Genomic DNA, 26425 nt, shown 5'->3' with positions numbered 1-26425 from the left:
TATAGAGCAGCCAATCAGCGCGCACGCTGCTTTTCTGGCGGGCCGCGCGTGAGGCGCGAAGCCCCGCCCCTTTCCCTCGCAGTTCGTCGCGACCCTCGGAGGGAGCGGAGGTGTTGGCGCCGCCTCCTGCTCTGAGGCCGTTTCTGTCACCTAAAGCCTCGGGACAAGCGCCCCGGTGAGTTCAGGGGGGGCGGGCAGCACCCTCAGCTGCACGCGGGGGCTGAGGACCCCCCAAATTGCCTCAGTGAGGGCTGGGGACCCCCCCAAATTGCCTCAGTGAGGGCTGGGGACCCCCCAAATTGCCTCAGTGAGGGGCTGAGGGCCCCCTCAACTGCCTCAATTAGACCTGAGGACCCCTCCTTGAGGCTTGAACACCCCCCCCTCCTATCCAATTGCCTCATTAAGGCTGAGAAACCCCCCCAAACTCCCGCCCTGAGGCCTGAGGACCGCCCCCCCCCCAATTACCTCAGTTAGGGTTCAGGACCTCCAGTTATGTCACTGAAAGCTGAAGACCCCCCCAAGATGAGCTGAGGACCCCCCAGTTACCTCAATTAGTACTGAGGACCCCTTCCAATTACCTCAATTAGTACTGAGGACCCCCCCCCCCCAATTACCCCAATTATTACTGAGGGTCCTGTCCCCCCCCAGTTACCTCAAATAGGGCTGAGGACCCCCCCCAATTACCTCAATTGGTATTGAGGACCCCCCCCCCTCCAATTACCTCAAATAGGGCTGAGGACCCCCCCCAATTACCTCAATTAGTACTGAGGACCCCCCCCCAATTACCCCAGTTATTACTGAGGGTGTGCCCCCCCCTCCAATTACCTCAATTAGCACTGAGGACCCCCCCCAATTACCCCAATTATTACTGAGGGTGTCCCCCCCCCTCCAATTACCTCAATTAGCACTGAGAATCCCCCCAATTACCCCAATTATTACTGAGGCTCCTGACCCCCCCCTATTACCTCAATTAGCACTGAGAACCCCCCCAATTACCCGAATTATTACTGAGGGTGTCCCCCCCCCTCCAATTACCTCAATTAGCACTGAGAACCCCCCCAATTACCCCAATTATTACTGAGGCTCCTGACCCCCCCCAATTACCTCAATTAGCACTGAGAACCCCCCCCAATTACCCCAATTATTACTGAGGCTCCTGACCCCCCCCAATTACCTCAATTAGCACTGAGAACCCCCCCAATTACCCCAATTATTACTGAGGCTCCTGACCCCCCCCAATTACCTCAATTAGCACTGAGAACCCCCCCAATTACCCGAATTATTACTGAGGGTGTCCCCCCCCCTCCAATTACCTCAATTAGCACTGAGAACCCCCCCAATTACCCCAATTATTACTGAGGCTCCTGACCCCCCCCAATTACCTCAATTAGCACTGAGAACCCCCCCCAATTACCCCAATTATTACTGAGGCTCCTGACCCCCCCCAATTACCTCAATTAGCACTGAGAACCCCCCCAATTACCCCAATTATTACTGAGGCTCCTGACCCCCCCCAATTACCTCAATTAGCACTGAGAACCCCCCCAATTACCCCAATTATTACTGAGGGTGTGCCCCCCCCTCCAATTACCTCAATTAGCACTGAGAATCCCCCCAATTACCCCAATTATTACTGAGGCTCCTGACCCCCCCCTATTACCTCAATTAGCACTGAGAACCCCCCCAATTACCCCAATTATTACTGAGGGTGTGCCCCCCCCTCCAATTACCTCAATTAGCACTGAGAATCCCCCCAATTACCCCAATTATTACTGAGGCTCCTGACCCCCCCCTATTACCTCAATTAGCACTGAGAACCCCCCCAATTACCCGAATTATTACTGAGGGTGTCCCCCCCCCTCCAATTACCTCAATTAGCACTGAGAACCCCCCCAATTACCCCAATTATTACTGAGGCTCCTGACCCCCCCCAATTACCTCAATTAGCACTGAGAACCCCCCCAATTACCCCAATTATTACTGAGGCTCCTGACCCCCCCCAATTACCTCAATTAGCACTGAGAACCCCCCCCAATTACCCCAATTATTACTGAGGCTCCTGACCCCCCCCAATTACCTCAATTAGCACTGAGGACCCCCCACCTTCATTTTAGGGTCTGTGGACCCCCCCGTTGTGACACAGAGGCCACGACACAACATTGATGGTGAGCCCCCCCCCATCTCCCCATCTCCCAGAGAGGGGGGGCTGTTTGTCACCCACAGGGCCCCCCCATCCCGGCCCCCCCTTCCCTGGGGGGGGGGCTGTTTGTCACCCACAGGGCCCCCCCATCCCAGCCCCCCCTTCCCTGGGGGGGGGGCTGTTTGTCACCCACAGGGCCCCCCCTTCCCTGGGGGGGGGCTGTTTGTCACCCATAGGGCCCATGACCTTTGCTGGGGACCTTCCCAGGAAACGGCTGCGACAGAGAAAAATGGGGGGGGGGGGGGAAGGGAAACCACCCGCCCCCCCCCCCCAAAATGCACCCCCACCCCAAAAATCCACCCCCCCCAAAATGCACCCCCCCTTTTCATCACAAGGACTCTGGGAGAGCGTCTTTGTGTGGCTGTATGTACATAGGCACCCCAAAATCCTTTTGGGGGGGGGGTGCACATGAGTGATGGGGGTCCCACAACCCCTTTTGGAGGCGGGGGGCACAATTAGGGGGGGGTCCCACAGAATCACTGCCATCCCCACCCCTTTTTGGGGGGGGGGGGGGACATAATGAAGTGGTGCAGTCCCATAGCCCCCCCCACTCCCACTTTGACCCTTTTAGGGGTGTCAAATTTGAGGAGGGGGTTCAATTTTTTTTGGGGGGGGGGCTCATGTCAGCCAGGCCAGCGCCAGGTAGAGCCCCAGCACCAAGGCGGCCGTGGGGCCCCCCCCGTCCCCCCCCCCACGCTACTGGTACCAATACGGCCAATGCCAGCACCACCCCGCACCCCCGCAGGGCCCCCCCCAACCCACCCCCCCTCCCCCGGGGGGGTCTCGCCGGGACCACCAAAGCCCCCTCAACCGGCCCCCCCCTCCCTAACAAAACGGGGGGGCTGCACCGTCCCCCCGCCCCCCCCTCCTCGTAACGTAACGCCATCTCGTTAGCTAACGAGGTGTTGGGGGCTCGGTCGGGGAAGGGGGGGCCCCCGTTTCGCGGGGGGGGGGCCCCGTTATTGCTGCCGCCCCCCCCGCCTCGCAAGCGGCGGAGGTGGGAGAGGTAAAGCTGCTCCAGCTCCCGTGCCACCGCCTCCTCCTCCTGGGGAAATTTGGGGGGGGGGTGTGTCAAAATTTTGGGGTACCCCCCCATTTTGAGGGGGGGGTACCCCACTTTGTTTGGGGGGGGGGGTGTCTCACCTGTGGGGGGGGCTGCTCTGCATCCAGGGGGGGTGTTGGGGAGGGGTCGGGCTCTGTGGGAGGCAAAAGGTGGGGGGGGGTGTGGGGGGGTGAGCACCCCTATAATTGGGGGGGTACCCCTAAAATGGGGGGGGGGACCCTAAAAAATTGGGGGGGGCAATACTTACCCGTGCAGCAATCGGGGGGTGGGGGCTGCGCATCCTCTGCCTCCTGCGGCCTTTTGGGGGGGGACACGGGTGACCCCCAAATTAGGGGGTGGGTGACCCGGGGACCCAGGCATGCCCCATAGCCCCCCCCCGCTCCTCCCAGGATAGGGGGGGGGGCACATGCGGGGAGGGGGGTTGACCCCATTTTTTGGGCTTCCCCCCCCCCCCCCGCCCATCTCTTACCTGCCCTTCCCAGGCCTCATCCAGCTCCCGGGGGGGGGCTGCTCCCCCCCCGCGCCCCCCTCCCCACTTTGGGGGGATCCCCCAAAATCCCCCCCGCTCCCCACCCCCCCCGAGCCCCCCCCTCCCCTCCCCCGGGGGTCCCAGGGCCGATATTGGCGCAGGCGGGTGAGGGGCAGCCCCAAAGCGTCAGCGAAAAGGACCCGCCGGGACCCCCCCCCACCGCCCGGGGGGGGCGGGGGGGGACACACGGGGGTGTCCCGCAGAGGGACCCAGGCGTCCGGGAGGAGCCAGGAGTCCGGTGGGAGGGATGACGGGGGGGGGGTCCCGGGGGGGGACTGGGGGGGGGTCCCGGGGGGTGGGGCGGGCTGGGAAGGGCCCCCCCGGCGCGGGGCATGCTGGGAGTCCGGCCAAGGGGCGGGCGGGGGGGGCGCCGGGGCGGAGGCGGGCGGCCGGGCCATGGCGGGAGGGGGCGTGGCCAAGCGGCGCTGCGCAGGCGGCGGGGGCGGAGCCTGTGGACACCGCGGGGGCGTGGCCAGGCGGCGGGGGCGGGGCCTTTGGGGGGCTCTGCGCTGGGGTTTGGTTGGAGCGTGGGGGGGGGGGGGGGGGATGTGTAAAATCAGACCCGTCCCGCCCTTCCCGGACGCCTGGGTCCCCACCAGGGGTGTTGGGGGGGTCCTTAGAGGAGGGGGGGGGGGGCAAAATGTGTGCACCCCTTGCGACGGGGGCGCTGGGGGAGTGGGTGCCCTGAGGGGGGGTTCCTGGAGTCTTGTGGCCCCCCCACCCAGATTCTGGGTGTCAAGGGGGGGGTGTTAAGCTGTGCCCCCGTACTCATAGATCCGGGGAGGGGTGCAAAATGGGGTCCCCCAGCTGTTTGCACCTCTTCGTGGGGGGGGGGCACTGCCAAAGGGGGGTCCCCGGACACCTGGGTCCCTTTGTGACCCCCCCCCCTAAAAACAGAGCTTAACAAGTGAAAGTTTGGGGCGGCGCTTGCGCCCCCCCCATCCCCCTGGGGATGGGGCGGAAGTGTGGGGGGGGTGGAAGATTTGGGGGGGCCCCCCAGGACCCCCCCCTGTTTTTCTCAGGGAGGGGAGGGTTCTCTGACATCATGGGGGGGGGACCATAAAAAGCGGGGTGCAGCGGGTGGGGGGGGGAGGACAGCGGGTGCTGCTGGTGAGTGGGGTCTGGGGGGGTCACGGGGGGGGGGGGTGCACCCCAAAATGTGCTCACACTGGGGGGGGGGGGTGTGCGAGGAAGGGCCCTCACCCCCCCCCCACTGTGAATTTGGGGGTTCCCTTTGGGGTGGGGGGGTATTTTGTATTCTGGGGGGGGGGGGGGTGAGCAGGCCCGGACGCCTGGGTCCCCTTACCCCCCCCCCCCCCCCCAATTTCCTGTTGTCTCAGGCGAGTTTCAAGTCATTGAAGCTGGGAAAGTCCCATTGGGGGTGGGGGTGGGGGTGGGGGGGTTAAAAAACACCCCCATGCCCCCCCCCCCCGAAAGTGGGGAGGGGTCCTAGGGCACCGAAACCGGGAGCGGTTTTGGGTTAAAACGAAGCGAATTCGGGCTCAGAAAACATCAATAAAATAACCCAAAAAGGGCAGAATTTGGGGCCTGGTGGGGGGGGAAGTGCCACCCCCCCCCCATTTTGGGGGGCACAGGGGGGATTTTTGGAGAGGTTTTACCTTTTCGGAGCAATTTGGGACTCCCCAAGCAATTTTGGGGCATTTCCCACCTTTTTGGAGCAGGTTGAATTTTCCGATGTCTTTTTGGGGCGTTTCACGACGTTTTGGGCCGTTCCGGGGTCCCATTTTGGGGCTATTTCTTCCACTTTTGGGCCATTTCCAGCGGGTTTTCTCTCCCCGAGCATTTTGGGGCGTTTTGCTGCGATTCGGGGCATCTCCACTTGGTCATTTTGGGGCGTTTCGCTGCATTTTGAGGCTTCTTTTCCTCCTCGTTTTGCGCCGTTTCTCTCCATTTTTAACGTTTCTCAGCTTGGCCAATTCTGGCGTTTCTTGATCACCCATTTTGGGGCATTTCTCCTCATTTTGGGGTGTTTCTATGGATATTTTAGGTCATTTCCAACCACCCATTTTGGGGCATTTCTCCCCATTTCGGGCCGTCTCTATTTGCCCATTTTAGGGCGTCCACACGCGGTTATTTCGGGTCATTTCTCCCCATTTTGGACCAATCGTGGCCGTTTTTCACGCGCCATTTTGCGCCATTTCCGCCGCTTTTGGGTCATCCTTACCCATTTTGATGCGTTTTCCTACATCCCAACGCCTCTTTCCTTAATTCGCGTCGTTTCTACCTCATTTTTGGGTCATTTCCTTGCATTTTGACCTTTCTCTGTGTAATTCGTGCACTTTCCACCTGGTATTTTGGGCCATTTCTTGGCATTTTGGGGGTGGCTCCGCCGGCCATTTTGGGGCATTTCGCTGCGTTTCTCACCATCCCCCCCCCCCCGCCGTTATTGCCCATTCCGGGCCGTTTTTTGGGGCGTTTCTGTGTATTTTGGGGTGCGTGTTCCCCATCGCTGCCCCCATTGTTTCGGGGCACCCTTTTGGGTCTGGGGGGGCCCATTCCCGGCCCCCCGCCCCCGCCGTGACTCAGGGCTGTGGTTTCCCGTCTATAAATGGGGGGTGGAGGCGCCGGGTGTCGCCCAGAGCCATGGCGGCCGCCCGGGACCCGTGAGCTGGGCAACTGGGAGCACTGGGAGGGACTGGGGGGCACCAGGGTTGTGCTGGGAGGGCTATGGAGGCACTGGGGTGGGACTGGGGGGCACCAGAGTCGTGTTGGGAGGGCTTTAGAGGCACTGGGGGGTAAACTGGGAGGCACTGGGGGGTAAACTGGGAGCACCGGGGGGTAAACTGGGAGCACCAGGAGGCACTGGGAGGTAAACTGGGAGCACTGGGGGGTAAACTGGGAGCACCAGGAGTCACTGGGAGGTAAACTGGGAGCACTGGGGGGTAAACTGGGAGGCACTGGAGGGTAAACTGGGAGCACTGGGAGGCACTGGGGGGTAAACTGGGAGCACCAGGAGGCACTGGGAGGTAAACTGGGAGCACTGGGATGGGGCTGGGGGCACCAGAGTCATGTTGAGAGGGCTTTAGAGTCACTGGGGGGTAAACTGGGAGGCACTGGGGGGTAAACTGGGAGCACCGGGGGGTAAACTGGGAGCACCAGGAGGCACTGGGAGGTAAACTGGGAGCACTGGGAGGTAAACTGGGAGCACCAGGAGTCACTGGGAGGTAAACTGGGAGCACTGGGAGGTAAACTGGGAGCACCAGGAGGCACTGGGAGGTAAACTGGGAGCACCGGGATGGGACTGGGGGCACCAGAGTCATGTTGGGAGGGCTTTAGAGGCACTGGGGGGTAAACTGGGAGGCACTGGGGGGTAAACTGGGAGCACCGGGAGGCACTGGGAGGTAAACTGGGAGCACCGGGATGGGACTGGGGGCACCAGAGTTTTGTTGGGAGGGCTTTAGAGGCACTGGGAGGTAAACTGGGAGCACTGGGAGGCACTGGTGGGTAAACTGGGAGCACTGGGGGGTAAACTGGGAGCACCAGGAGGCACTGGGAGGTAAACTGGGAGCACCGGGATGGGACTGGGGGCACCAGAGTTTTGTTGGGAGGGCTTTAGAGGCACTGGGAGGTAAACTGGGAGGCACTGGGGGGTAAACTGGGAGCACCGGGGGGTAAACTGGGAGCACCAGGAGTCACTGGGAGGTAAACTGGGAGCACTGGGGGGTAAACTGGGAGCACCAAGAGGCACCGGGAGGTAAACTGGGAGCACTGGGATGGGGCTGGGGGCACCAGAGTCATGTTGGGAGGGCTTTAGAGACACTGGGGGGTAAACTGGGAGGCACTGGGGAGTAAACTGGGAGCACCAGGAGGCACTGGGAGGTAAACTGGGAGCACTGGGGGGTAAACTGGGAGCACCGGGAGGCACTGGGGGGTAAACTGGGAGCACTGGGATGGGGCTGGGGGCACCAGAGTCATGTTGGGAGGGCTTTAGAGTCACTGGGGGGTAAACTGGGAGCACCAGGAGGCACTGGGAGGTAAACTGGGAGCACTGGAGGGGTAAACTGGGAGCACCAGGAGGCACTGGGAGGTAAACTGGGAGCACTGGGGGGTAAACTGGGAGGCACTGGGAGGTAAACTGGGAGTACCAGGAGGCACTGGGAGGTAAACTGGGAGCACTGGGGGGTAAACTGGGAGCACCAGGAGGCACTGGGAGGTAAACTGGGAGCACTGGGGGGTAAACTGGGAGCACCAGGAGGCACTGGGAGGTAAACTGGGAGCACCGGGATGGGACTGGGGGCACCAGAGTCATGTTGGGAGGGCTTTAGAGGCACTGGGGGGTAAACTGGGAGGCACTGAGAGGTAAACTGGGAGCACTGGGGGGTAAACTGGGAGCACTGGGAGGTAAGCTGGGAGCACTGGGAGGCACTGGAGGGTAAACTGGGAGCACCAGGAGGCACTGGGAGGTAAACTGGGAGCACTGGAGGGGTAAACTGGAAGCACCGGGAGGCACTGGGGGTTAAACTGGGAACACTGGGAGGCACTGGAGGATAAACTGGGAGGTAAACTGGGAGCACTGGAATGGCACTGGAGGCACCGGAGTGATGTTGGGAGGGCTTTAGAGGCACTGGGAGGCACTGGGGGGTAAACTGGGAGCAGTGGGAGGCACTGGAGGGTAAACTGGGAGCACTGGGATGGGACTGGGGGGCACCAGGGTTGTACCGGGAGGGCTATGGAGACACTGGGGTGGGACTGGGGGGCACCAGAGTCATGTTGGGAGGGCTTTAGAGGCACTGGGAGGCACTGGGAGGTAAACTGGGAGCACTGGGGGGTAAACTGGGAGCACCGGGAGGCACTGGGAGGTAAACTGGGAGCACTGGGAGGTAAACTGGGAGCACCGGGAGGCACTGGGAGGTAAACTGGGAGCACTGGGGGGTAAACTGGGAGCACCGGGAGGCACTGGGAGGTAAACTGGGAGCACTGGGAGGCACTGGAGGGTAAACTGGGAGCACTGGGAGGCACTGGGGGGTAAACTGGGAGCACCAGGAGGCACTGGGAGGTAAACTGGGAGCACTGGGATGGGGCTGGGGGCACCAGAGTCATGTTGAGAGGGCTTTAGAGTCACTGGGGGGTAAACTGGGAGGCACTGGGGGGGTAAACTGGAAGCACCGGGAGGCACTGGGAGGTAAACTGGGAGCACCGGGAGGCACTGGGAGGTAAGCTGGGAGCACTGGGAGGCACTGGAGGGTAAACTGGGAACACTGGTGGGTAAACTGGGAGCACTGGAGGGTAAACTGGGAGGTAAACTGGGAGCACTGGGATGGGACTGGGGGCACCAGGGTCATGCTGGGTGGGCTATGGAGGCACTGGGAGCACTGGGGGTTAAACTGGGAGCACTGGGATGGGACTGGGGGGCACCAGAGTGATGCTGGGAGGGCTTTAGAGTCACTGGGAGCACTGGGAGGCACTGGGGGGTAAACTGGGACCACTGGGGGGTAAACTGGGAGCACCAGGAGGCACTGGGAGGTAAACTGGGAGCATTGGGAGGCACTGGGGGTTAAACTGGGAACACTGGGAGGCACTGAGGGTTAAACTGGGAGCACTGGGATGAGACTGGGGGCACCAGAGTGATGCTGGGAGGGCTGTGGAGTCACTGGGAGCACTGAGGGGTAAACTGGGAGCACTGGGAGGTAAACTGGGAGGCACCAATAAGGATGCTGGATGGACTGGTGGGGCACTGGGTTGGACTGGGAGGGCACTGGGATGGATGGGGGGACACTGGGAGGGACTGGGGGGGCACTGGGTTGGACTGGGAGGGCACTGGGATGGACTGGGTGGGCACTGGGATGGACGGGGGGACACTGGGTTGGACTGGGAGGGCACTGGGATGGACTGGGGGGACACTGGGTTGGACTGGGAGGGACTGGGGGGACACTGGGTTGGACTGGGTTGGACTGGGAGGGCACTGGGATGGACTGGGTGGGCACTGGGATGGACTGGGGGGACACTGGGTTGGACTGGGGGGACACTGGGTTGGACTGGGAGGGACTGGGGGGACACTGGGTTGGACTGGGAGGGCACTGGGATGGACTGGGGAGCACTGGGATGGACTGGGAGGGCACTGGGATGGACTGGGGGGACACTGGGTTGGACTGGGAGGGACTGGGGGGACACTGGGTTGGACTGGGTTGGACTGGGGGGTCACTGGGATGGACTGGGGAGCACTGGGATGGACTGGGAGCTCCATACAATGACTCTGGATGGGACAGGGGGCTCCCAGTGGAGGGTGGGAGCAGACCCAGGTCTATACTGGGAGCACTGGGAGGCACTGGGGGGTAAACTGGGAGCACTGGGAGGCACTGGGGGGTAAACTGGGAGCACTGGGAGGTACTGGGGGGGCTGTGGGGGGGGGGGGTCTCACCCTTCTCCCCCCCATAGGCAGCGCCGCCCCCCCCAGGATCGCCCCACAGTTCTGACCCATGGGGATGGGGGGGCCCCTCGGCGCACCCAGGTGAGGATGGGGGGGGCGTCCTGGTGAATTGGGGGGGGGGCAGCAGGATATGGGGGTTTCACCTCTCCCCCCCCCCCCCCCCAATTCTCCAGGTGCCACCCGAGGGGGGGTCGTGCCCCCCCCTCCTGCACGTCCACCACCCCGGGGTGCTGGTGATGAGGACGCGGCTCCCCCCGCCACATGGTAAGGCCCACACACCCCCCCCCCCCCCCAAAATTTGCACCCCTCCTGCATTTTGTGACACCCCCCCCCCCCCAAATTCCTCTCCCAGGTCTCCCTGGATTTAATCGAACCCCCTCGCCCCCCCCCGCCTGCACCGACCCCCCCCAGCCACCCCCCGCCCAGCCCCCCAGGTGAGTGGAGCCCGGACGCCTGGGTCCCTTTTTGGAGGGGGGGGGGGGGGGCTTCACAACACCCCCCCCCCCCAAAAATGTGCCCCCCCCCAGGGCACCCCGGTGCGAAGTGGGGGAGGTGGCGCAGTGTCTGCGGCAGCTGGAGAGGATCCAGGAGCTGGAGCAGCAGGTGAGGGGGGGCCCCCAAAATTCTCCCCCCCAAATCCTCTGTGACCCCCCCCCCCAAGTCCCCGGTGACGCCCAGGGCCCCCCCGCACCATCAGCCCCCACCCCCTCAAGGCAAATCTCTGCCCCCCCCCACACCTCTGTAGCCCCCCCAATATCACCCCCCCAAGCCCCAAACCCTTGTGCCCCCCCCAATATCACCCCCCCCACCACCTTGTGACCCCCCAAACCCTTGTGCCCCCCCAATTCCCCCCCAAGCCCCAACCCCCTTGTGCCCCCCCAGTATCCCCCCCCAAGCCCCAATGCCCTTGTGCCCCCAAACCCTTGTGCCCCCCCAATATCCCCCCCCCCAAACCCCTTGTGCCCCCCAAACCCTTGTGCCCCCCCCAGTATCACCCCCCCCAAACCCCTTGTGCCCCCCAAACCCTTGTGCCCCCCCAATATCACCCCCCCCAAGCCCCAAACCCCCTTGTGCCCCCCCAATATCACCCCCCCAACCCCCTTGTGCCCCCCAAACCCTTGTGCCTCCCCCAGTATCACCCCCCCAAGCCCCAACCCCCTTGTGCCCCCAAACCCGTGTGCCCCCCCAATATCCCCCCCCAAGCCCCAACCCCCTTGTGCCCCCCAAACCCTTGTACCCCCCCCCCCAAAACCTCTGCCCCCCCAGCTGGCCCGCGAGCGGCACCGCCTGAGGCTGCTACAGGCTCAGCTCATCCGGAGGGGCCCCCCCGCGGTAAGAAGGGGGGGGGAACCCCCAAAACCGGGGTATTTGGGGGGGCTGCAACCCCCCCAAATAACTCCCAACCCCTCACTTGTTTGTCCCCCCCCTCCGCCCCAGGGCCCCCCCGGGAAGGGCCAAGCTGCGCCCCCCCCAATTTGGAGCCAACCGCCCCCCCACAAAGGGGAAGCGGAGACCTCGCCGCCCCCCCCAGGGCACCCCTGGGAGCACGGGGGGCTCTGCCCAGGTGAGCCCTGGGTTTTGGGGTGGGGGGGGAACCCCCCAATTTGTTGTTGGGGGGAAGGGGGGGCCCGGATGCCTGGGTCCCCCCTGACCCCCCCGTGCCCCCCCCCCCCAGAACTGGAGTATTATCGGCACAGCACTGCGCGCCCCCCCTACACCTACGCCATGCTCATTCGCTGGGTGAGTGACCCCCCCTCTGTGTCCCCTTTGTCCCCCCCATCCCTCATAGCCCCCCCAAATTCCTTAGACCCCCCCCCCAATCCTTCCCCCCACCCCGGGCTCTCCTATTCCTGTAGGATCCCGTGTCCCCCCCCCACCATCCTGGACCCCCCCCATGTCCCCAACACCCCCCTGTGTCCCCAACAACCCCCCATGTCCCCCACACCCCCCTCAGTGTCCCCAACCCCCCACATGTCCCCAACACCCCCCCATTCCCAACCCCCCCATGTCCCCAACACCCCCCCCATGTCCCCAGCACCCCCCCATGTCCCCAATCCCCCCCCTTCCCACCCCCCCATGTCCCCAACACCCCCCCCATTCCCAACCCCCACAATGTCCCCAACACCCCCCAGAGTGTCCCCACCCCCGCTATGTCCCCAACACCCCCCCAGTGTCCTCAACACCCCCCATGTCCCAAACAACCCCCATGTCCCCAACACCCCCCCCATGTCCCCAACCACCCCCATGTCCCCAACCACCCCCGTGTCCCCAACACCCCCCCAGTGTCCCCAACACCCCCGCTATGTCCCCAACACCCCCCCATGTCCCCAGCACCCCCCCATGTCCCCAATCCCCCCCATTCCCAGCCCCCCAATGTCCCCAACACCCACCCATTCCCAACCCCCTCCATGTCCCCAACACCCCCCCCATGTCCCCAGCACCTCCCCCCATGTCCCCAATCCTCCCCGTTCCCACCCCCCCCATGTCCCCAACACCCCCCCCATTCCCAACCCCCACAATGTCCCCAACACCCCCCACAGTGTCCCCACCCCCGCTATGTCCCCAACACCCCCCCCAGTGTCCTCAACACCCCCCATGTCCCCAACACCCCCCCCATGTCCCCAACACCCCCCGTGTCCCCAACACCCCCACTATGTCCCCAACACCCCCCCCATCCCCAATCCCCCCCATCCCCAACCACCCCATGTCCCCAACCCCCCCAGTGTCCCCAACACCCTGCCCAGTGTCCCCAGCACCCCCCCCGTGTCCCCACCACCCCCCCCGTGTCCCCAACCCCCCCCATGTCCCCAACCCCCCTGTGTCCCCAACCCCCCCCAAATCATCCTTGACTCCACCCCCCATGACCCCACACCCCCCCCTAAAGCTGGGGTGCTGCCCCCCCCCCCAGCACCCCCCATGTCCCCACCCCCCCCGGCCATCCCACAGTGTCCCCACGTCCCCACCCCCCCAAAAAAAAGCCCCCCCATTGTCCCTGTACCCCCAAACCCTCCCATGTCCCCCCAGCACACCCTCAACCACCCCCCCAAAACGCCCCCTCCCTCTGTCCCCAACCCTCTTATGGCCCCCCCAAAATGCGTGTGTCCCCCCAAAATGTGTCCCCACCCCCCCAAAATGTGTCCCCCCCCCCAAAATGTGTCCCCCCCCCCAAAATGTGTCCCCCCCCCCAGGCCATCCTGGAGTCCCCCCAGCGCCAACGCACCCTGGGTGAGATTTACCACTGGTTCAGCCGCATGTTCGGCTACTTCCGCCACAACACGGCCACCTGGAAGGTGGGGACCCCCCCCTGCACCCCAAAATCCACTCCCCGCACCCCCCCCAGCACCCCCACTTCGGGGGGGGGGCACCCCAATCCCCCCCTCCCTAAAAAACAAGCCCCTCCCCCCATCACCCCCATCAAACCTCATCACCTCATCCCTCCCCTTGCACCACCGCAACGCCCCAAAAACACCTCAAAACCCCCCAAAAACACCACAGACCCCCCCCAAAATTCCTCAGGGAACTGAGGAGGGGGGGGGAGAGGCCCCCCCAAATTTATTGGGGTGCTCCCCCCCCCCCACAAGAACGCCGTGCGGCACAACCTGAGCCTGCACAAGTGCTTTGTGCGCGTGGAGAACGTGCGGGGCGCCGTGTGGACCGTGGATGAGGCCGAATTCCGCCGCAAACGGGACCAGCGCTACCCCAGGTACCCCAAAAACACCCCCCCGGGGTACCCCAAAACCCCCCTGTACCCCCAAACCCCCCTGCACCCCCAAAATTTGCAGGGGGGGGTTGACTTAACATGGGTTTCCCCTTCTAAACCCCCCAATTCCCACCCACAGGGACTGCGACCTCAAGTTCTTTCTGCCTCCCCGGAGCTGAACGGGGGGGGGGGGGGGTCCCCAAAAATACACCGGGGGTTCCCAAAACTACAACAGGGGATCCCTGAAAATACAACGGTGGATCCCCCAAAACCACAGCGTGTGGGGGGAAACAACACAGGGCGGGGGAGGGGGTCCCCAATTCCCCCCCCTCCAAGATGAACACGACACCCCAAAAAGCGCTACCCCAGCTCTATTTGTAAACCATAAAGAAACCGCTCCATGCTCCACTGTGGGTTCATTTTGGGGGGGGGGGGGGGTGCACAACCCCCCCTTCCTCTAAGTGTGTGGGGGGTGTAGACCCCCCCCCAATGGATTTTGGGGGGGGGGGACACCCCCAAAATGTGGGGGTTCACGCGTGGCGGGCGCGCGCGGCCAGCGCCGCGTTCTCCTCCCGCAGCGCCCTGCAGTCGCTCAGGATGCGCTCCAGGCTGGCGGGGGGCTTGGCGCTCATCTCCCCCTCGATCTGGGGGGGGGACACGGTTATAATAGAAGGGGGGGCCCCCCCCATAAAATTCCGGCCCCCCATCCCCTCCCAATTTTTTGGGGGGGCAAAAAATGTGGGGGAGGGGGGGAGTTTGGGGAGCAAAGAGTTGGGGGCACAGAGGGTCACAAAGAATTGGGGGGGTTAATTCATACCCAGTGGGGGGGGGGTCCCCACCAACACCCCATATTACCCCCCCAATTATAATTAACACCCCCCCCCAATTATAATCACCCCCACCAATTATAATTACCCCCTCCCCAAATTATAATTACCCCCAATTATAATTACACCCCAATTATAATTACCCCTCCCCAAATTATAATTACCCCCCTCCCCCAATTATAATCACCCCCCAATTATAATTACCCCCTCCCCCAATTATAATCACCCCCCAATTATAATCACCCCCCAATTATAATCACCCCCCAATTGTAATTACCCCCAATTATAATCACCCCCCAATTGTAATTACCCCCAATTATAATTACCCCTCCCCAATTATAATTACCCCCAATTATAATTACCCCTCCCCAAATTATAATTACCCCCCTCCCCCAATTAGAATTACCCACCAATTATAATTACCCCCTCCCCAAATTACAATTACCCCCCCAATTACAATTACCCCCCCAATTACAATTACCCCCAATTATAATTACCCCAATTATAATCACCCCCAATTATAATTACCCCCTCCCCAAATTATAATTACCCCCAAGTTATAATTATCCCTCCCCCAATTATAATCACCCCCCAATTATAATCACCCCCCAATTATAATCACCCCCCAATTATAATCACCCCTCCCCAAATAGTAATTAACCCCCCATTTATAATTACCCCCATTATAATTACCCCCTCCCCAAATTATCACCCCCAATTATAATCACCCTCCCAAATTATAATTACCCCCCCAATTATAATCATCCCCCAATTATAATTACCCCCTCCCCAAATTACAATTACACCCTCCCAATTATAATTACCCCCTCTCCAAATTATAATTACCCCCCCAATTATAACTCCCCACCCCCCCAATTGTAATTACCCCCTCCCCAATTATAATTACCCTAATTACCCCCCCCAATTATAATTACCCCCCCCCAAGCCCCACCTGCTCCTCCAGGTCCCGGATCTCCCTCTGAATGGTCCCAGTGTCCTCAATGGTCTGGATCAACTGGGCACAGTTCTGGGGGGGGGGGCAAACGTTTTGGGGGGTTTGGGACCCCCCCCAACTTCCTGTGGCCCCCCCCGACCCCCCCAATTCCATTGCCCCCCCCCCCCAAACCTTCCCCCCCCCATTACCTCATGTAGAGCTGCCAAGTACTTGTAGGCTTTTCTCACCACCTCGTCCCGCTTGGCATCCTGGGGGGGGCACAGGGAACAATTTTGGGGGGGGGGGACACATGGGACAGTTGGGGGGGGCATGGGGGATAATTTGGGGGGGGCATGGGACAGCTGGGGGGGGGATGGGGGATAATTTGGGGGGGACATGAGACAGTTTGGGGGCTCCCAGTGCCCTAAACCCTTGAGGTCCAGCCCATAGAGGGGGTGTCCCCCAATGTCCCCAAAATGTCTCCCCCCCCTCATCCGCAGGCCCCCCCAAAATATCCCGGGGGGGGGGGGCACCCCAAGGCCCCCCCACCCCAAGACACACCCCCCAAATTAAAACGGGGACCCCCCCAAACCTTAAAGAGCAGCTCATCGGTGACACTGAAGGTTCTTTCCAGCTTCCCCACCAGTGAGTTGATCTCCTTCTGCAGCCCCCGCGTGTCCACCAAAATCTGGGGGGGGCATCGGGGTAAATTGGGGGGGGGGGCACCCCAAAACCCCCCCTCATTTTGGGGGTGCACCCCATAAACCCCCCCACCTTAAACTTTCCCCCCCCAAGACCTCAAATGGGACCTAAACCCCAGATACCCCCCTAGGGACCCCAAACCCTTCCCCACTGCCCCCAAATCTTCAGGAGGCGCAGAAATTTGGGGGAGCCCCCCCAAACCCCCCCTCATTTTGGGGGTGCACCCCATAAACCCCCTGCCCCCCCACCTTAAACTTTCCCCCCCTCCCAATACCTCAAATGGGACCTAAACCCCAGATACCCCCCTAGGGACCCCAAACCCTTCCCCACTGCCCCCAAATCTTCAGGAGGCGCAGAAACTAAGGGGGGCCCCCCAAATTTGGGAAGTGGGGGGGGGGGGCAACACCCCCGGGGGCCCCCCCAAAATTATCCCCCCCCCCACCTTGCCAATCTCCTCCTTCTGCTTGCGGATGTTGCCCACGATCTCCAGGATGCGCTGGGTGTAGACGGCGCGCGAAACATCTTGGGGTAACCCCTCCAGTTCCGCTACCTGCGCCCCCCCAAAATTAAATGGGGGGGGGGTGAAGGTTTTGGGGACCCCCCCCCCCCTAAAATACCCCCCCTTTCTCCCCTATAGGTCCTCACCAGTTGTTTATGGAGCGTTTCCTTACGTTGAGCTTCAATAGCGGCCGAGCGGCTGCGCTCGTGCAGCATCCGGATCTCCGAGAGGCGCCGGGAGGACTCCAGCTATGGTAGGAGCCAAAAAGGGGGTTCGGGGGGCACCCCAAAATTATTGGGGGAGGTACAGGGGGGTACAGACCCCAACACCCCCCCCCCAAGGAAAGGAAGGTGCAAGGAAGGGGATGGCAGAGTCAATGGGAAGCCACAAGGAGCCCAAAGGTTATAAGGGAGGGATGGGGGACCCCGAAATTTAAAGGGACCCCAAATGTATGGTGGAGGGGATGGGGGACCCCGAATTATCAAGGAGGGAAAGGGGACCCCAAAACCCACTGGAAAGGGACCCCAAATGTATGGTGGAGGGGATGGGGGACCCCAAATCATCAAGGAGGGAAAGGGGGACCCCAAAACTCACTGGGGATGGACCCCCGGGGACCCCAAAATGTACAATGGAGGGACCTGGGGACCCCAAAACCCACTGGAAAGGGACCCCCGGGGACCCCAAAATGTACAATGGCGGGACCTGGGGACCCCAAAAAGCCACTGGAAAGGGACCCCAAATTTATCAAGGAGGGAAGGGGGGACCCCAAAACCCACTGGAAAGGGACCCCAAATGTATGGTGGAGGGGATGGGGGACCCCGAATTATCAAGGAGGGAAAGGGGACCCCAAAACCCACTGGAAAGGGACCCCAAATGTATGGTGGAGGGGATGGGGGACCCCGAATTATCAAGGAGGGAAAGGGGGACCCCAAAACCCACTGGAGATGGACCCCCAGGGACCCCAAAATGTACAATGGAGCAACCTGGGGACCCCAAAACCCACTGGAAAGGGACCCCAAAATGTACAATGGAGGGACCTGGGGGACCCCAAATTATCAAGGAGGGAAAGGGGGACCCCAAAACCCACTGGGGATGGACCCCCAGGGACCCCAAAATTTACAATGGAGGGACCTGGGGACCCCAAAACCCACTGGAAAGGGACTCCAAAATGTACAATGGAGGGACCTGGGGACCCCAAAATTTACAATGGAGGGAATGGGGGACCCCAAATTTATCAAGGAGGATCCTGGGGACCCCAAAACCCACTGGAAAGGGACCCCAAAATGTACAATGGAGGGAATGGGGGACCCCAAATTTATCAAGGAGGATCCTGGGGACCCCAAACCCACTGGGGAGGGGAACCAGGGACCCCAAACCTTACAACAGAGGGACTGGGGACCCCAAAACTCTCAATTAAGGGGCCTCCAAATCCCACAGCGCCCCCCAAAATCTCCCACAGACCAACATGGGATCCCCAAAACCCACCAGGAAGCACCCCCAAAACCTACCAGGGAGTGACACGGGGACCCCCAAACCTCCCCAAAGTGGGGGGGCCCCCCCGTTTTACCTGGGCCGAATCCCGAAGGGCGCGCAGGTGCCGGAATTGGGCGAGGAGGGGGCCCCGGTGCCGCTCCCATTGCCCCGCCAGGTTCACAATGCGGCGGCTGCTGCTCTCCACCAGCAGCTGCAAAACGGGGGGGGACACCCCAAAATTCACGGGGGGGGGACCCCAAAATTCACAGGGGGGAACTCCCAATTCACAGGGGGGTACCCCAAAATTCACAGGGAGTACCACAAAGTTCACCGGGGGGCACATGAACCCCAAAAATCCCCCCCCAAGCCGCCCCATCCCTGTTTCGCTTCCCTTCACCCCCCCGCCCCCCACAATGGTGCATCCCAAATTGTGCCTCTAAACCCCCTCCCCATAGCAAGGGTGACCCCAAAATAGCTTCACACCCCCGCTTAAATTCACACTCCCCCCCCCCCAAATTCACAGGGGGTTACCCCAAAATTCATGGGGGGGTACCCCAAAATTCACGGGGGGTACCACAAAATTCACAGGGGGTAGCCCAAAATTCATGGGGGGGAACCCCAAAATTCACGGGGGGTACCACAAAGTTCACGGGGGGGGATCCCAAAATTCACGGGGGGACCCCAGAGTTCATGGGGGGGACCCCAAAATTCACAGGGGGTACCGCAAAGTTCACGGGGGGGACCCCAAAATTGACAGGGGTGGTACCCCAAAATTCACAGGGGGGACCCCAAAATTCATGGGGGGTACCCCAAAATTCACAGGGGGTTACCACAAAATTCATAGGGGGGGTACCCCAAAGTTCACAGGGGGGACCCCAAAATTCACAGGGGGGGGGGGTACCACAAAAATCATTGGGGAGACCCCAAAATTCATGGGGAGTACCCCAAAATTCACCGGGGGGTAGCCCAAAATTCACCGGGGGGTACCCCAAAGTTCACAGGGGGGACCCCAAAATTCATGGGGGGACCCCAGAGTTCATGGGGGGGACCCCAAAATTCACAGGGGGTACCGCAAAGTTCACAGGGGGGACCCCAAAATTCACGGGGGGGGGGTACCACAAAAATCATTGGGGAGACCCCAAAAATCATGGGGGGTACCCCAAAAATCATGGGGGGTACCCCAAAATTCATGGGGGGTACCCCAAAATTCACCGGGGGGTACCCCAAAATTCACAGGGGTACCGCAAAATTCATAGGGGGGGACCCCAAATTTCACAGGGGGGACCCCAAATTTCACAGGGGGTAGCCCAACATTCACCGGGGGGTACCTCAAAATTCAGTGGGGGGGACCCCAAAATCCACGGGGGGGGGGGGGGGGTACCCCAAAATCCTCACCTGCAGCTTGGCCATGTTGCTCTGGGCATCGGGGAGCAGCTCGACCGCCCGCGCCTTCACCCTCAGGGCATCCTGGCGCCCCCCCAGCGCCAGCCGGCCCTGCCGCACCTCCTCCTCCGCCTCAAAAGGGGGGGACACCGTCAGGACACCCCCAAAACGCCCTGCCCCCCCCCCCCCCCGCCCCGGGCACCCACCTGGGTGAGGCTGAGCTGGGCGTCCCGCACCTCCCCATGGCAGCGCTGGATTTGGGCCTCCAGCCGGGCCAGGGTCTCCTCCAGGGCGGCCTCCTCGCTGGCCTGGCGGGCGCAGGCGTCCTGGGGGGGGGGGAAACCCCTTCTAAGTGTGGCCATCAGTAGGGTTCAGAGTGAACAGGTACCCCATAGAACCGTAGGTGAGGTTCTGCAGGGGAAAGCCCCTTCTAAGTGTGGCCATCAGTAGGGTTCAGAGTGAACAGGCACCCCATAGAACCGTAGGTGAGGTTCTGCAGGGGAAAACCCCTTCTAAGTGTGGCCATCAGTAGGGTTCAGAGTGAACGCCTGCCCAATGGAATGATTGGTGAGGTCCAGAATGCACGTGTGGCCATCAGTAGGGTTCAGAGTGAACGCCCACCCAATAGAACCATAGGTGAGGTCCAGAATGCACGTGTGGCCATCAGTAGGGTTCAGAGTGAACGCCCACCCAATAGAACCATTGGTGAGGTCCAGAATGCACGTGTGGCCATCAGTAGGTTTCAGAGTGAACGCCCGCCCAATGGAATGATTGGTGAGGTCCAGAATGCACGTGTGGCCATCAGTAGGGTTCAGAGTGAACAGCCACCCCATAGAACCGTAGGTGAGGTTCTGCAGGGGAAAACCCCTTCTAAGTGTGGCCATCAGTAGGGTTCAGAGTGAACGCCCGCCCAATGGAATGATCGGTGAGGTCCAGAATGCACGTGTGGCCATCAGTAGGGTTCAGAGTGAACAGCCACCCAATAGAACCATTGGTAAGGTCCTGTGGGGGAAAACCCCTTCTAAACGTGGCCATCAGTAGGGTTCAGAGTGAACGCCCACCCAATAGAACCATTGGTGAGGTCCAGAATGCCCGTGTGGCCATCAGTAGGGTTCAGAGTGAACAGCCACCCAATGGAATGATTGGTGAGGTCCAGAATGCACGTGTGGCCATCAGTAGGGTTCAGAGTGAACAGGCACCCCATAGAACCGTAGGTGAGGTTCTGCAGGGGAAAACCCCTTCTAAACGTGGCCATCAGTAGGGTTCAGAGTGAACAGCCACCCAGTAGAACCATTGGTGAGGTTCTGCAGGGGAAAACCCCTTCTAAACGTGGCCATCAGTAGGGTTCAGAGTGAACAGGCACCCCATAGAACCGTAGGTGAGGTTCTGCAGGGGAAAACCCCTTCTAAGTGTGGCCATCAGTAGGGTTCAGAGTGAACGCCCGCCCAATGGAATGATTGGTGAGGTCCAGAATGCACGTGTGGCCATCAGTAGGGTTCAGAGTGAACGCCCACCCAATAGAACCATTGGTGAGGTCCAGAATGCCCGTGTGGCCATCAGTAGGGTTCAGAGTGAACAGGCACCCCACAGAACCGTAGGTGAGGTTCTGCAGGGGAAAACCCCTTCTAAACGTGGCCATCAGTAGGGTTCAGAGTGAACGTCCACCCAATAGAACCACTGGTGAGGTCCAGAATGCACGTGTGGCCATCAGTAGGGTTCAGAGTGAACACCCACCCAATAGAACCATTGGTAAGGTCCTGTGGGGGAAAACCCCTTCTAAACGTGGCCATCAGTAGGGTTCAGAGTGAACGCCCACCCAATAGAACCATTGGTGAGGTCCAGAATGCCCGTGTGGCCATCAGTAGGGTTCAGAGTGAACAGGCACCCCATAGAACCGTAGGTGAGGTTCTGCAGGGGAAAGCCCCTTCTAAACGTGGCCATCAGTAGGGTTCAGAGTGAACGCCCACCCAATAGAACCATAGGTGAGGTCCAGAATGCACGTGTGGCCATCAGTAGGGTTCAGAGTGAACGCCCGCCCAATAGAACCATAGGTGAGGTCCAGAATGCACGTGTGGCCATCAGTAGGGTTCAGAGTGAACGCCCACCCAATAGAACCATAGGTGAGGTCCAGAATGCCCGTGTGGCCATCAGTAGGGTTCAGAGTGAACGCCCACCCAATAGAACCATAGGTGAGGTCCAGAATGCACGTGTGGCCATCAGTAGGGTTCAGAGTGAACGCCCGCCCAATAGAACCATAGGTGAGGTCCAGAATGCCCGTGTGGCCATCAGTAGGGTTCAGAGTGAACAGGCACCCCATAGAACCGTAGGTGAGGTTCTGCAGGGGAAAGCCCCTTCTAAACGTGGCCATCAGTAGGGTTCAGAGTGAACGCCCGCCCAATAGAACCATAGGTGAGGTCCAGAATGCACGTGTGGCCATCAGTAGGGTTCAGAGTGAACGCCCACCCAATAGAACCATAGGTGAGGTCCAGAATGCCCGTGTGGCCATCAGTAGGGTTCAGAGTGAACAACTCACCTCTTCGGGGCTCTTTTGGGGGTGCAGGGTCTCAGCTGCCACCTGGATCTGCTGCAGCAGGATTTGGGGGTCCTGGGGGGCCCCAGAGTGGGTCAGGCACTGGGGGGGGGACACCCCCCCCCCCCAAAACACCCCAGCCCCCACCCAATCAGCTCCCAGCCCCACAATAACCCTGAGCCCCCCAAGCCCCCCCCAACCCCACAAAACCACCCCCCCCCCCCCAAAACAAAGCCCCCCCCACCTGTTGGTGAGTCAGGTGCTGGGTGCGGGTGAAGCGGGAGCCCTTGGGCAGGGCCCCCCCCGTGCCCCCCCCAGCCCCCCCAAAAGCTTCTTGGAGCCAAGTGGGGTCCAGGGGTCCTTGGGGGGGGGTCCCATGGGGGGGGCAAAGCCCCCGTAGGGGCTCCAGGGCCCGGAGCCGAGCGCGGAGTCGCTTGCGCCCCACATATTCCTGGGGGGGGGGACACAAAATGGGGGGGGGTCAGACCCATAGCAACCCCCAAACAGCCCCATAAATGCCCCCCCCCCATATTTTGGGGTGGGGGGGTCAGACCCATAACAACCCCCCCCCCCAAACAACCCCATAAATGCCCCCCCCATATTTTGGAGTGGGGGGGATCAGACCCATAGCAACCCCCAAACAGCCCCATAAATGCCCCCCCCCCATATTTTGGAGTGGGGGGGGTCAGACCCATAGCAACCCCTAAACAGCCCCATAAATGCCCCCCCCCGTATTTTGGGGGGGGGGGGGGGGTCAGACCCATAGCAACCCCCAAACAGCCCCATAAATGCCCCCCCCCATATTTTGGAGTGGGGGGGGGGGTCAGACCCATAGCAACCCCCAAACAGCCCCATAAATACCCCCCCCCCATATTTTGGAGTGGGGGGGGGTCAGACCCATAGCAACCCCCAAACAGCCCCATAAATACCCCCCCCCATATTTTGGAGTGTGGGGGGGATCAGACCCATAGCAACCCCCAAACAGCCCCATAAATGCCCCCCCCATATTTTGGAGTGGGGGGGGGGTCAGACCCATAGCAACCCCCAAACAACCCCATAAATGCCCCCCCCATATTTTGGAGTGGGGGGGGTCAGACCCATAGCAACCCCCAAACAGCCCCATAAATGCCCCCCCATATTTTGGAGTGGGGGGGGTCAGACCCATAGCAACCCCCCCCAAACAACCCCATAAATGCCCCCCCCATATTTTGGAGTGGGGGGGGGGTCAGACCCATAGCAACCCCCAAACAGCCCCATAAATACCCCCCCCCCATATTTTGGGGTGGGGGGGTCAGACCCATAGCAACCCCCAAACAGCCCCAAAAATGCCCCCCCCATATTTTGGAAGGGGGGGGGGGGGTCAGACCCACAGGTCCCCCCAAACCACAGAAAGGGGGTCAGACCCCCAATTCATCCACCCCCCCAAACTCCTAAAGGTAACAAGGGTATGACCCACCCCCCCACCCCCCCCCAAATTCTGGGGACCCCCCCCCCCCACCCCATAATTTGGGGGGGGGGGGGGGTCTTACCTGGGGGGGCAGGCGGGAGGCCAAGCCGGGCCCCCCCCATTCAGTCTCCCATTCATGGTGGGTGCTGAGCTGGGCCGCGTGGGTCTCCAGCAACGCTGGGGGGGTCCTACCAAAAATGGGGGGCTGCGCCGACACGGGGGGGGCGACCCCCCCAAAATACTCCTGCAGCTCTGTGGGGACACGGTGGGGGGGGTGAGAAACCCCCCCCCCCCAACCAAAGACCCCCCCTCCCCAATAATGTTCCCCCCATTTACCTGGGGGTCCCCCACTTTGGGGCAGAACCAGTGGGCAGGACGCAAAGGGCTGGAGGTGAGCGCTGCCCTGGAAAGGGTTAATTAATCAATTAATTGCGCCCCCCCCACACCCCCAAATTAAATTGGGGGGGGGGGGGTGTTTTCCCCCCCTATAACCCCCCCCAAATCACCTGCAGGCGCTGCAAGCGGGGGGTGCGACAAACGGGGGGCACCCAGGGGGTCCCCAACTGCTCCTTGATGCGGGCGCCAATGGCTCGGAGCAGAGCCCCCGATTTCCCTGGGGGGGGGGGGACAAAATCGCATCATCCCCCCCCCCCCAAAAAAAACCAAACCAGGGATCCCTCTAAGACCCCCACGGGACCCCCAAACCCCCCCAAAACCCCAAGGGACCCCCCCAAATCGCTACCGGGGGGTTCAGCTCCCCTCTCGCTCTCATCTCTCGGCAGCTTCTCCACCAGGAAGAGCAGCAGGCGCCGCGTGTCGTGCTCAGAGCTGTACAGGAAGGTCTGGTACCCCACGTCACCCCCAAATCCCAGCTCCTGGGGGGGGGACAAAGGGGGGGGGGTCACCCCAAAACCCTGGGGGGGCCCCCCTTTTAATATTGAGCAGTTTGGGGGGGGTTAGCGATGTTTAGAAGCCAATGATGTGCGTGAATCTCAAGCCACCCCAATGCAGCGGGTGGGTTGGGGGGAGCGGAATCTCCACCGTTATTAAGATATAGGGGGGGGCCCCCCCCAAATTTTTTGGGGGGGGGGGGGTACCTGGCAGGCGGCGGCCAAATCGGAAGCCAAGCGGAAGCGGGCGGAGATGGTGGGGGGCAACAGGGGGTTGAGGGGCCCCCCCAAATCGGGGCGCACGGCGCGCAAACAGCGAACGGCCGCATCCACCACCAGCTCGGGGCTCAGGTCCCGCACGCTCTGCGCATGGGGGGGCACCGGCCTGGGGGGGCGGGGGGGGGGGCACCACATAATTAGGGGGACCCCCCCCCGCACCCCCAAAAATCTGGGGGGAGTCGCCCAGGTGTTCCCGTGCACCCCCCCCCAAAATCTTTAGGGTGTGGTCCCAGGTGAACCCCCCACTACAATTGGGGTTCCCCCCACCCCACAATTAGGGTTCCCCCCCCCACAATTAGGGTTCCCCACCCCAAATGTCAGGGGTCCCCCCAGTGTGGTCCCCCCCCCATTCTTTAGGGTCCCTCCCCCCATTCTTTAGGGTTCCCCCCCCCATTCTTTAGGGTCCCCCCCCCATTCCTTAGGGTTCCCCCCCATTCTTTAGGGTTCCCCCCCCATTCTTTAGGGTTCCCCCCCCATTCTTTAGGGTCCCTCCCCCCATTCTTTAGGGTTCCCCCCCATTCTTTAGGGTTCCCCCCCCATTCTTTAGGGTCCCTCCTCCCATTCTTTAGGGTCCCTCCTCCCATTCTTTAGGGCCCCCCCCCCATTCTTTAGGGTTCCCCCCCCCATTCTTTAGGGTCCCCCCCAAACCTCCCGAGCGCCCCCCCCGATCCCTGGCTCCCCCCCACCCCTGAACCCCCCCAAATTTCAGGGTCCCCCCCACCCCAGAGCGCCCCAAAATCCCAGGGTCCCCCCCATTCTTTATGGTTCCCCCCCCATTCTATAGGGTCCCCACCCTCCCCCGAGCACCCCCAGATTCCTGGGTCCCCCCCACCCCAGACCCCCCCCAAATTTCAGGTTCCCCCTCCAACCCCCCCACCCAGACCCCCCCCCAAATTTCAGGGTCCCCCCCACTCCAGAGCGCTCCAAAATCCCAGGGTCCCCCCCATTCTTTAGGGTCCCCCCCCCCCATTCTTTAGGGTTCCCCCCCCATTCTTTAGGGTCCCCCCCCAAACCTCCCGAGCGCCCCCCCCCCGATCCCTGGCTCCCCTTTTCCACCCCCATCACCCCCCAAATCCCCAGGGTCCTCCCCCCAATCCACCCCCACCCCCCCAAATTTAAGGTGTGTCCCCCCCCCCCAATTCTCCCCGTCCCCCCCACTCACGTCCCCGCCTGGCGCAGGGAGTGGATCAGGATTTTATCCACCTCCTCCATCCTTGGGGGGGTCGGGGGGGCCCCCAAAATTCAGCGTTGGGGAGGGGGGGGCGGGAAATATTGGGGTGGGGGGGGGGGAGAACCCCGAGTTTTCCCGCGAGCCCCGCCGCGGGTCACGTGAGGCGGGGCGCGCCACGGAAGTGAAGCTCCGCCCCCCCGCCTCGCCTGGCTCCGCCCCCCGCGCGGGGCACGCTGGGAGTTGAAGTCCGCGCGGGGCACGACGGGAGTTGTAAAGGCGGGAAACTTGAGGGGGGGGAAAATGGCGGGAAAGGGGAAATGGGGGAGAAAATGGGGTTTGAGGGGGAAAATGGAGGAGAAATAGGGGGCTGAGGAGGGGAAATGGGGGCTGAGGGGGTAATGGTGCTTGTG

General features: G+C 61.6%; 3 protein-coding genes across 4 annotated transcripts; 1 reads left to right on the top strand and 2 right to left on the bottom strand.

The window, feature by feature from the left end:
- Nucleotides 1-53: 53 nt before the first annotated feature.
- FOXP3 (forkhead box P3) lies at nt 54-14288 on the top strand. Of its 2 annotated transcripts, XM_071801304.1 has the most exons (12): nt 54-175; nt 2115-2165; nt 10189-10261; nt 10354-10444; nt 10533-10614; nt 10708-10783; nt 11447-11512; nt 11618-11744; nt 11856-11920; nt 13369-13470; nt 13762-13883; nt 14020-14288. In XM_071801304.1, the coding sequence occupies exons 4-12, from the start codon at nt 10417-10419 to the stop codon at nt 14057-14059; spliced, it is 708 nt and encodes a 235-aa protein (XP_071657405.1). In that variant the 5' UTR covers nt 54-175; nt 2115-2165; nt 10189-10261; nt 10354-10416; the 3' UTR covers nt 14060-14288. The 2 variants fall into 2 exon arrangements, with proteins under 2 accessions (XP_071657405.1, XP_071657406.1); XM_071801305.1 differs by lacking the exon at nt 13369-13470.
- Nucleotides 2539-5626, bottom strand: LOC139826174 (uncharacterized). The gene is made up of 5 exons (XM_071801197.1): nt 5462-5626; nt 3733-4241; nt 3511-3560; nt 3344-3396; nt 2539-3245 (listed from the first exon to the last, which is right to left on the bottom strand). Exons 1-5 carry the CDS (start codon nt 5624-5626, stop codon nt 2796-2798), a joined length of 1227 nt encoding a protein of 408 aa, XP_071657298.1. The 3' UTR covers nt 2539-2795.
- On the bottom strand, nt 14236-26170 carry CCDC22 (CCC complex scaffolding subunit CCDC22). The gene is made up of 17 exons (XM_071801257.1): nt 26007-26170; nt 24773-24950; nt 24418-24550; nt 24182-24288; nt 24012-24078; nt 23758-23927; nt 22473-22679; nt 22232-22303; nt 19905-20024; nt 19711-19830; nt 18410-18526; nt 16989-17090; nt 16786-16893; nt 16234-16329; nt 15851-15910; nt 15660-15734; nt 14236-14524 (listed from the first exon to the last, which is right to left on the bottom strand). Exons 1-17 carry the CDS (start codon nt 26054-26056, stop codon nt 14411-14413), a joined length of 1896 nt encoding a protein of 631 aa, XP_071657358.1. The 5' UTR covers nt 26057-26170; the 3' UTR covers nt 14236-14410.
- Nucleotides 26171-26425: the final 255 nt, after the last annotated feature.

Source organism: Patagioenas fasciata, chromosome 36 (genome assembly GCF_037038585.1).
Source record: "Patagioenas fasciata isolate bPatFas1 chromosome 36, bPatFas1.hap1, whole genome shotgun sequence".
Classification (NCBI taxonomy): Eukaryota; Metazoa; Chordata; class Aves; order Columbiformes; family Columbidae; genus Patagioenas; species Patagioenas fasciata.
This window is presented reverse-complemented; position numbering and strand designations above follow the sequence as displayed.

Excerpts from the sequence above, each read along its gene's own strand:
- LOC139826174 (XM_071801197.1), bottom strand. The coding sequence starts at position 5,626 with ATGCCCCGAATCGCAGCAAAACGCCCCAAAATGCTCGGGGAGAGAAAA. Across the intron at positions 3,561-3,732 it reads ATGAGGCCTGGGAAGGGCAG|GCCGCAGGAGGCAGAGGATG; the intron begins GTAAGAGATGGG and ends CCCCCCCAAAAG. Across the intron at positions 3,246-3,343 it reads CAGAGCAGCCCCCCCCACAG|GAGGAGGAGGCGGTGGCACG; the intron begins GTGAGACACCCC and ends AAATTTCCCCAG.
- FOXP3 (XM_071801304.1), top strand. The coding sequence starts at position 10,417 with ATGAGGACGCGGCTCCCCCCGCCACATG. Across the intron at positions 11,513-11,617 it reads TCCGGAGGGGCCCCCCCGCG|GGCCCCCCCGGGAAGGGCCA; the intron begins GTAAGAAGGGGG and ends CCTCCGCCCCAG. Across the intron at positions 11,745-11,855 it reads GCACGGGGGGCTCTGCCCAG|AACTGGAGTATTATCGGCAC; the intron begins GTGAGCCCTGGG and ends CCCCCCCCCCAG.
- CCDC22 (XM_071801257.1), bottom strand. The coding sequence starts at position 26,056 with ATGGAGGAGGTGGATAAAATCCTGATCCACTCCCTGCGCCAGGCGGGG. Across the intron at positions 24,951-26,006 it reads TCCCTGCGCCAGGCGGGGAC|GCCGGTGCCCCCCCATGCGC; the intron begins GTGAGTGGGGGG and ends CCGCCCCCCCAG. Across the intron at positions 14,525-15,659 it reads TCCGGGACCTGGAGGAGCAG|ATCGAGGGGGAGATGAGCGC; the intron begins GTGGGGCTTGGG and ends TCCCCCCCCCAG.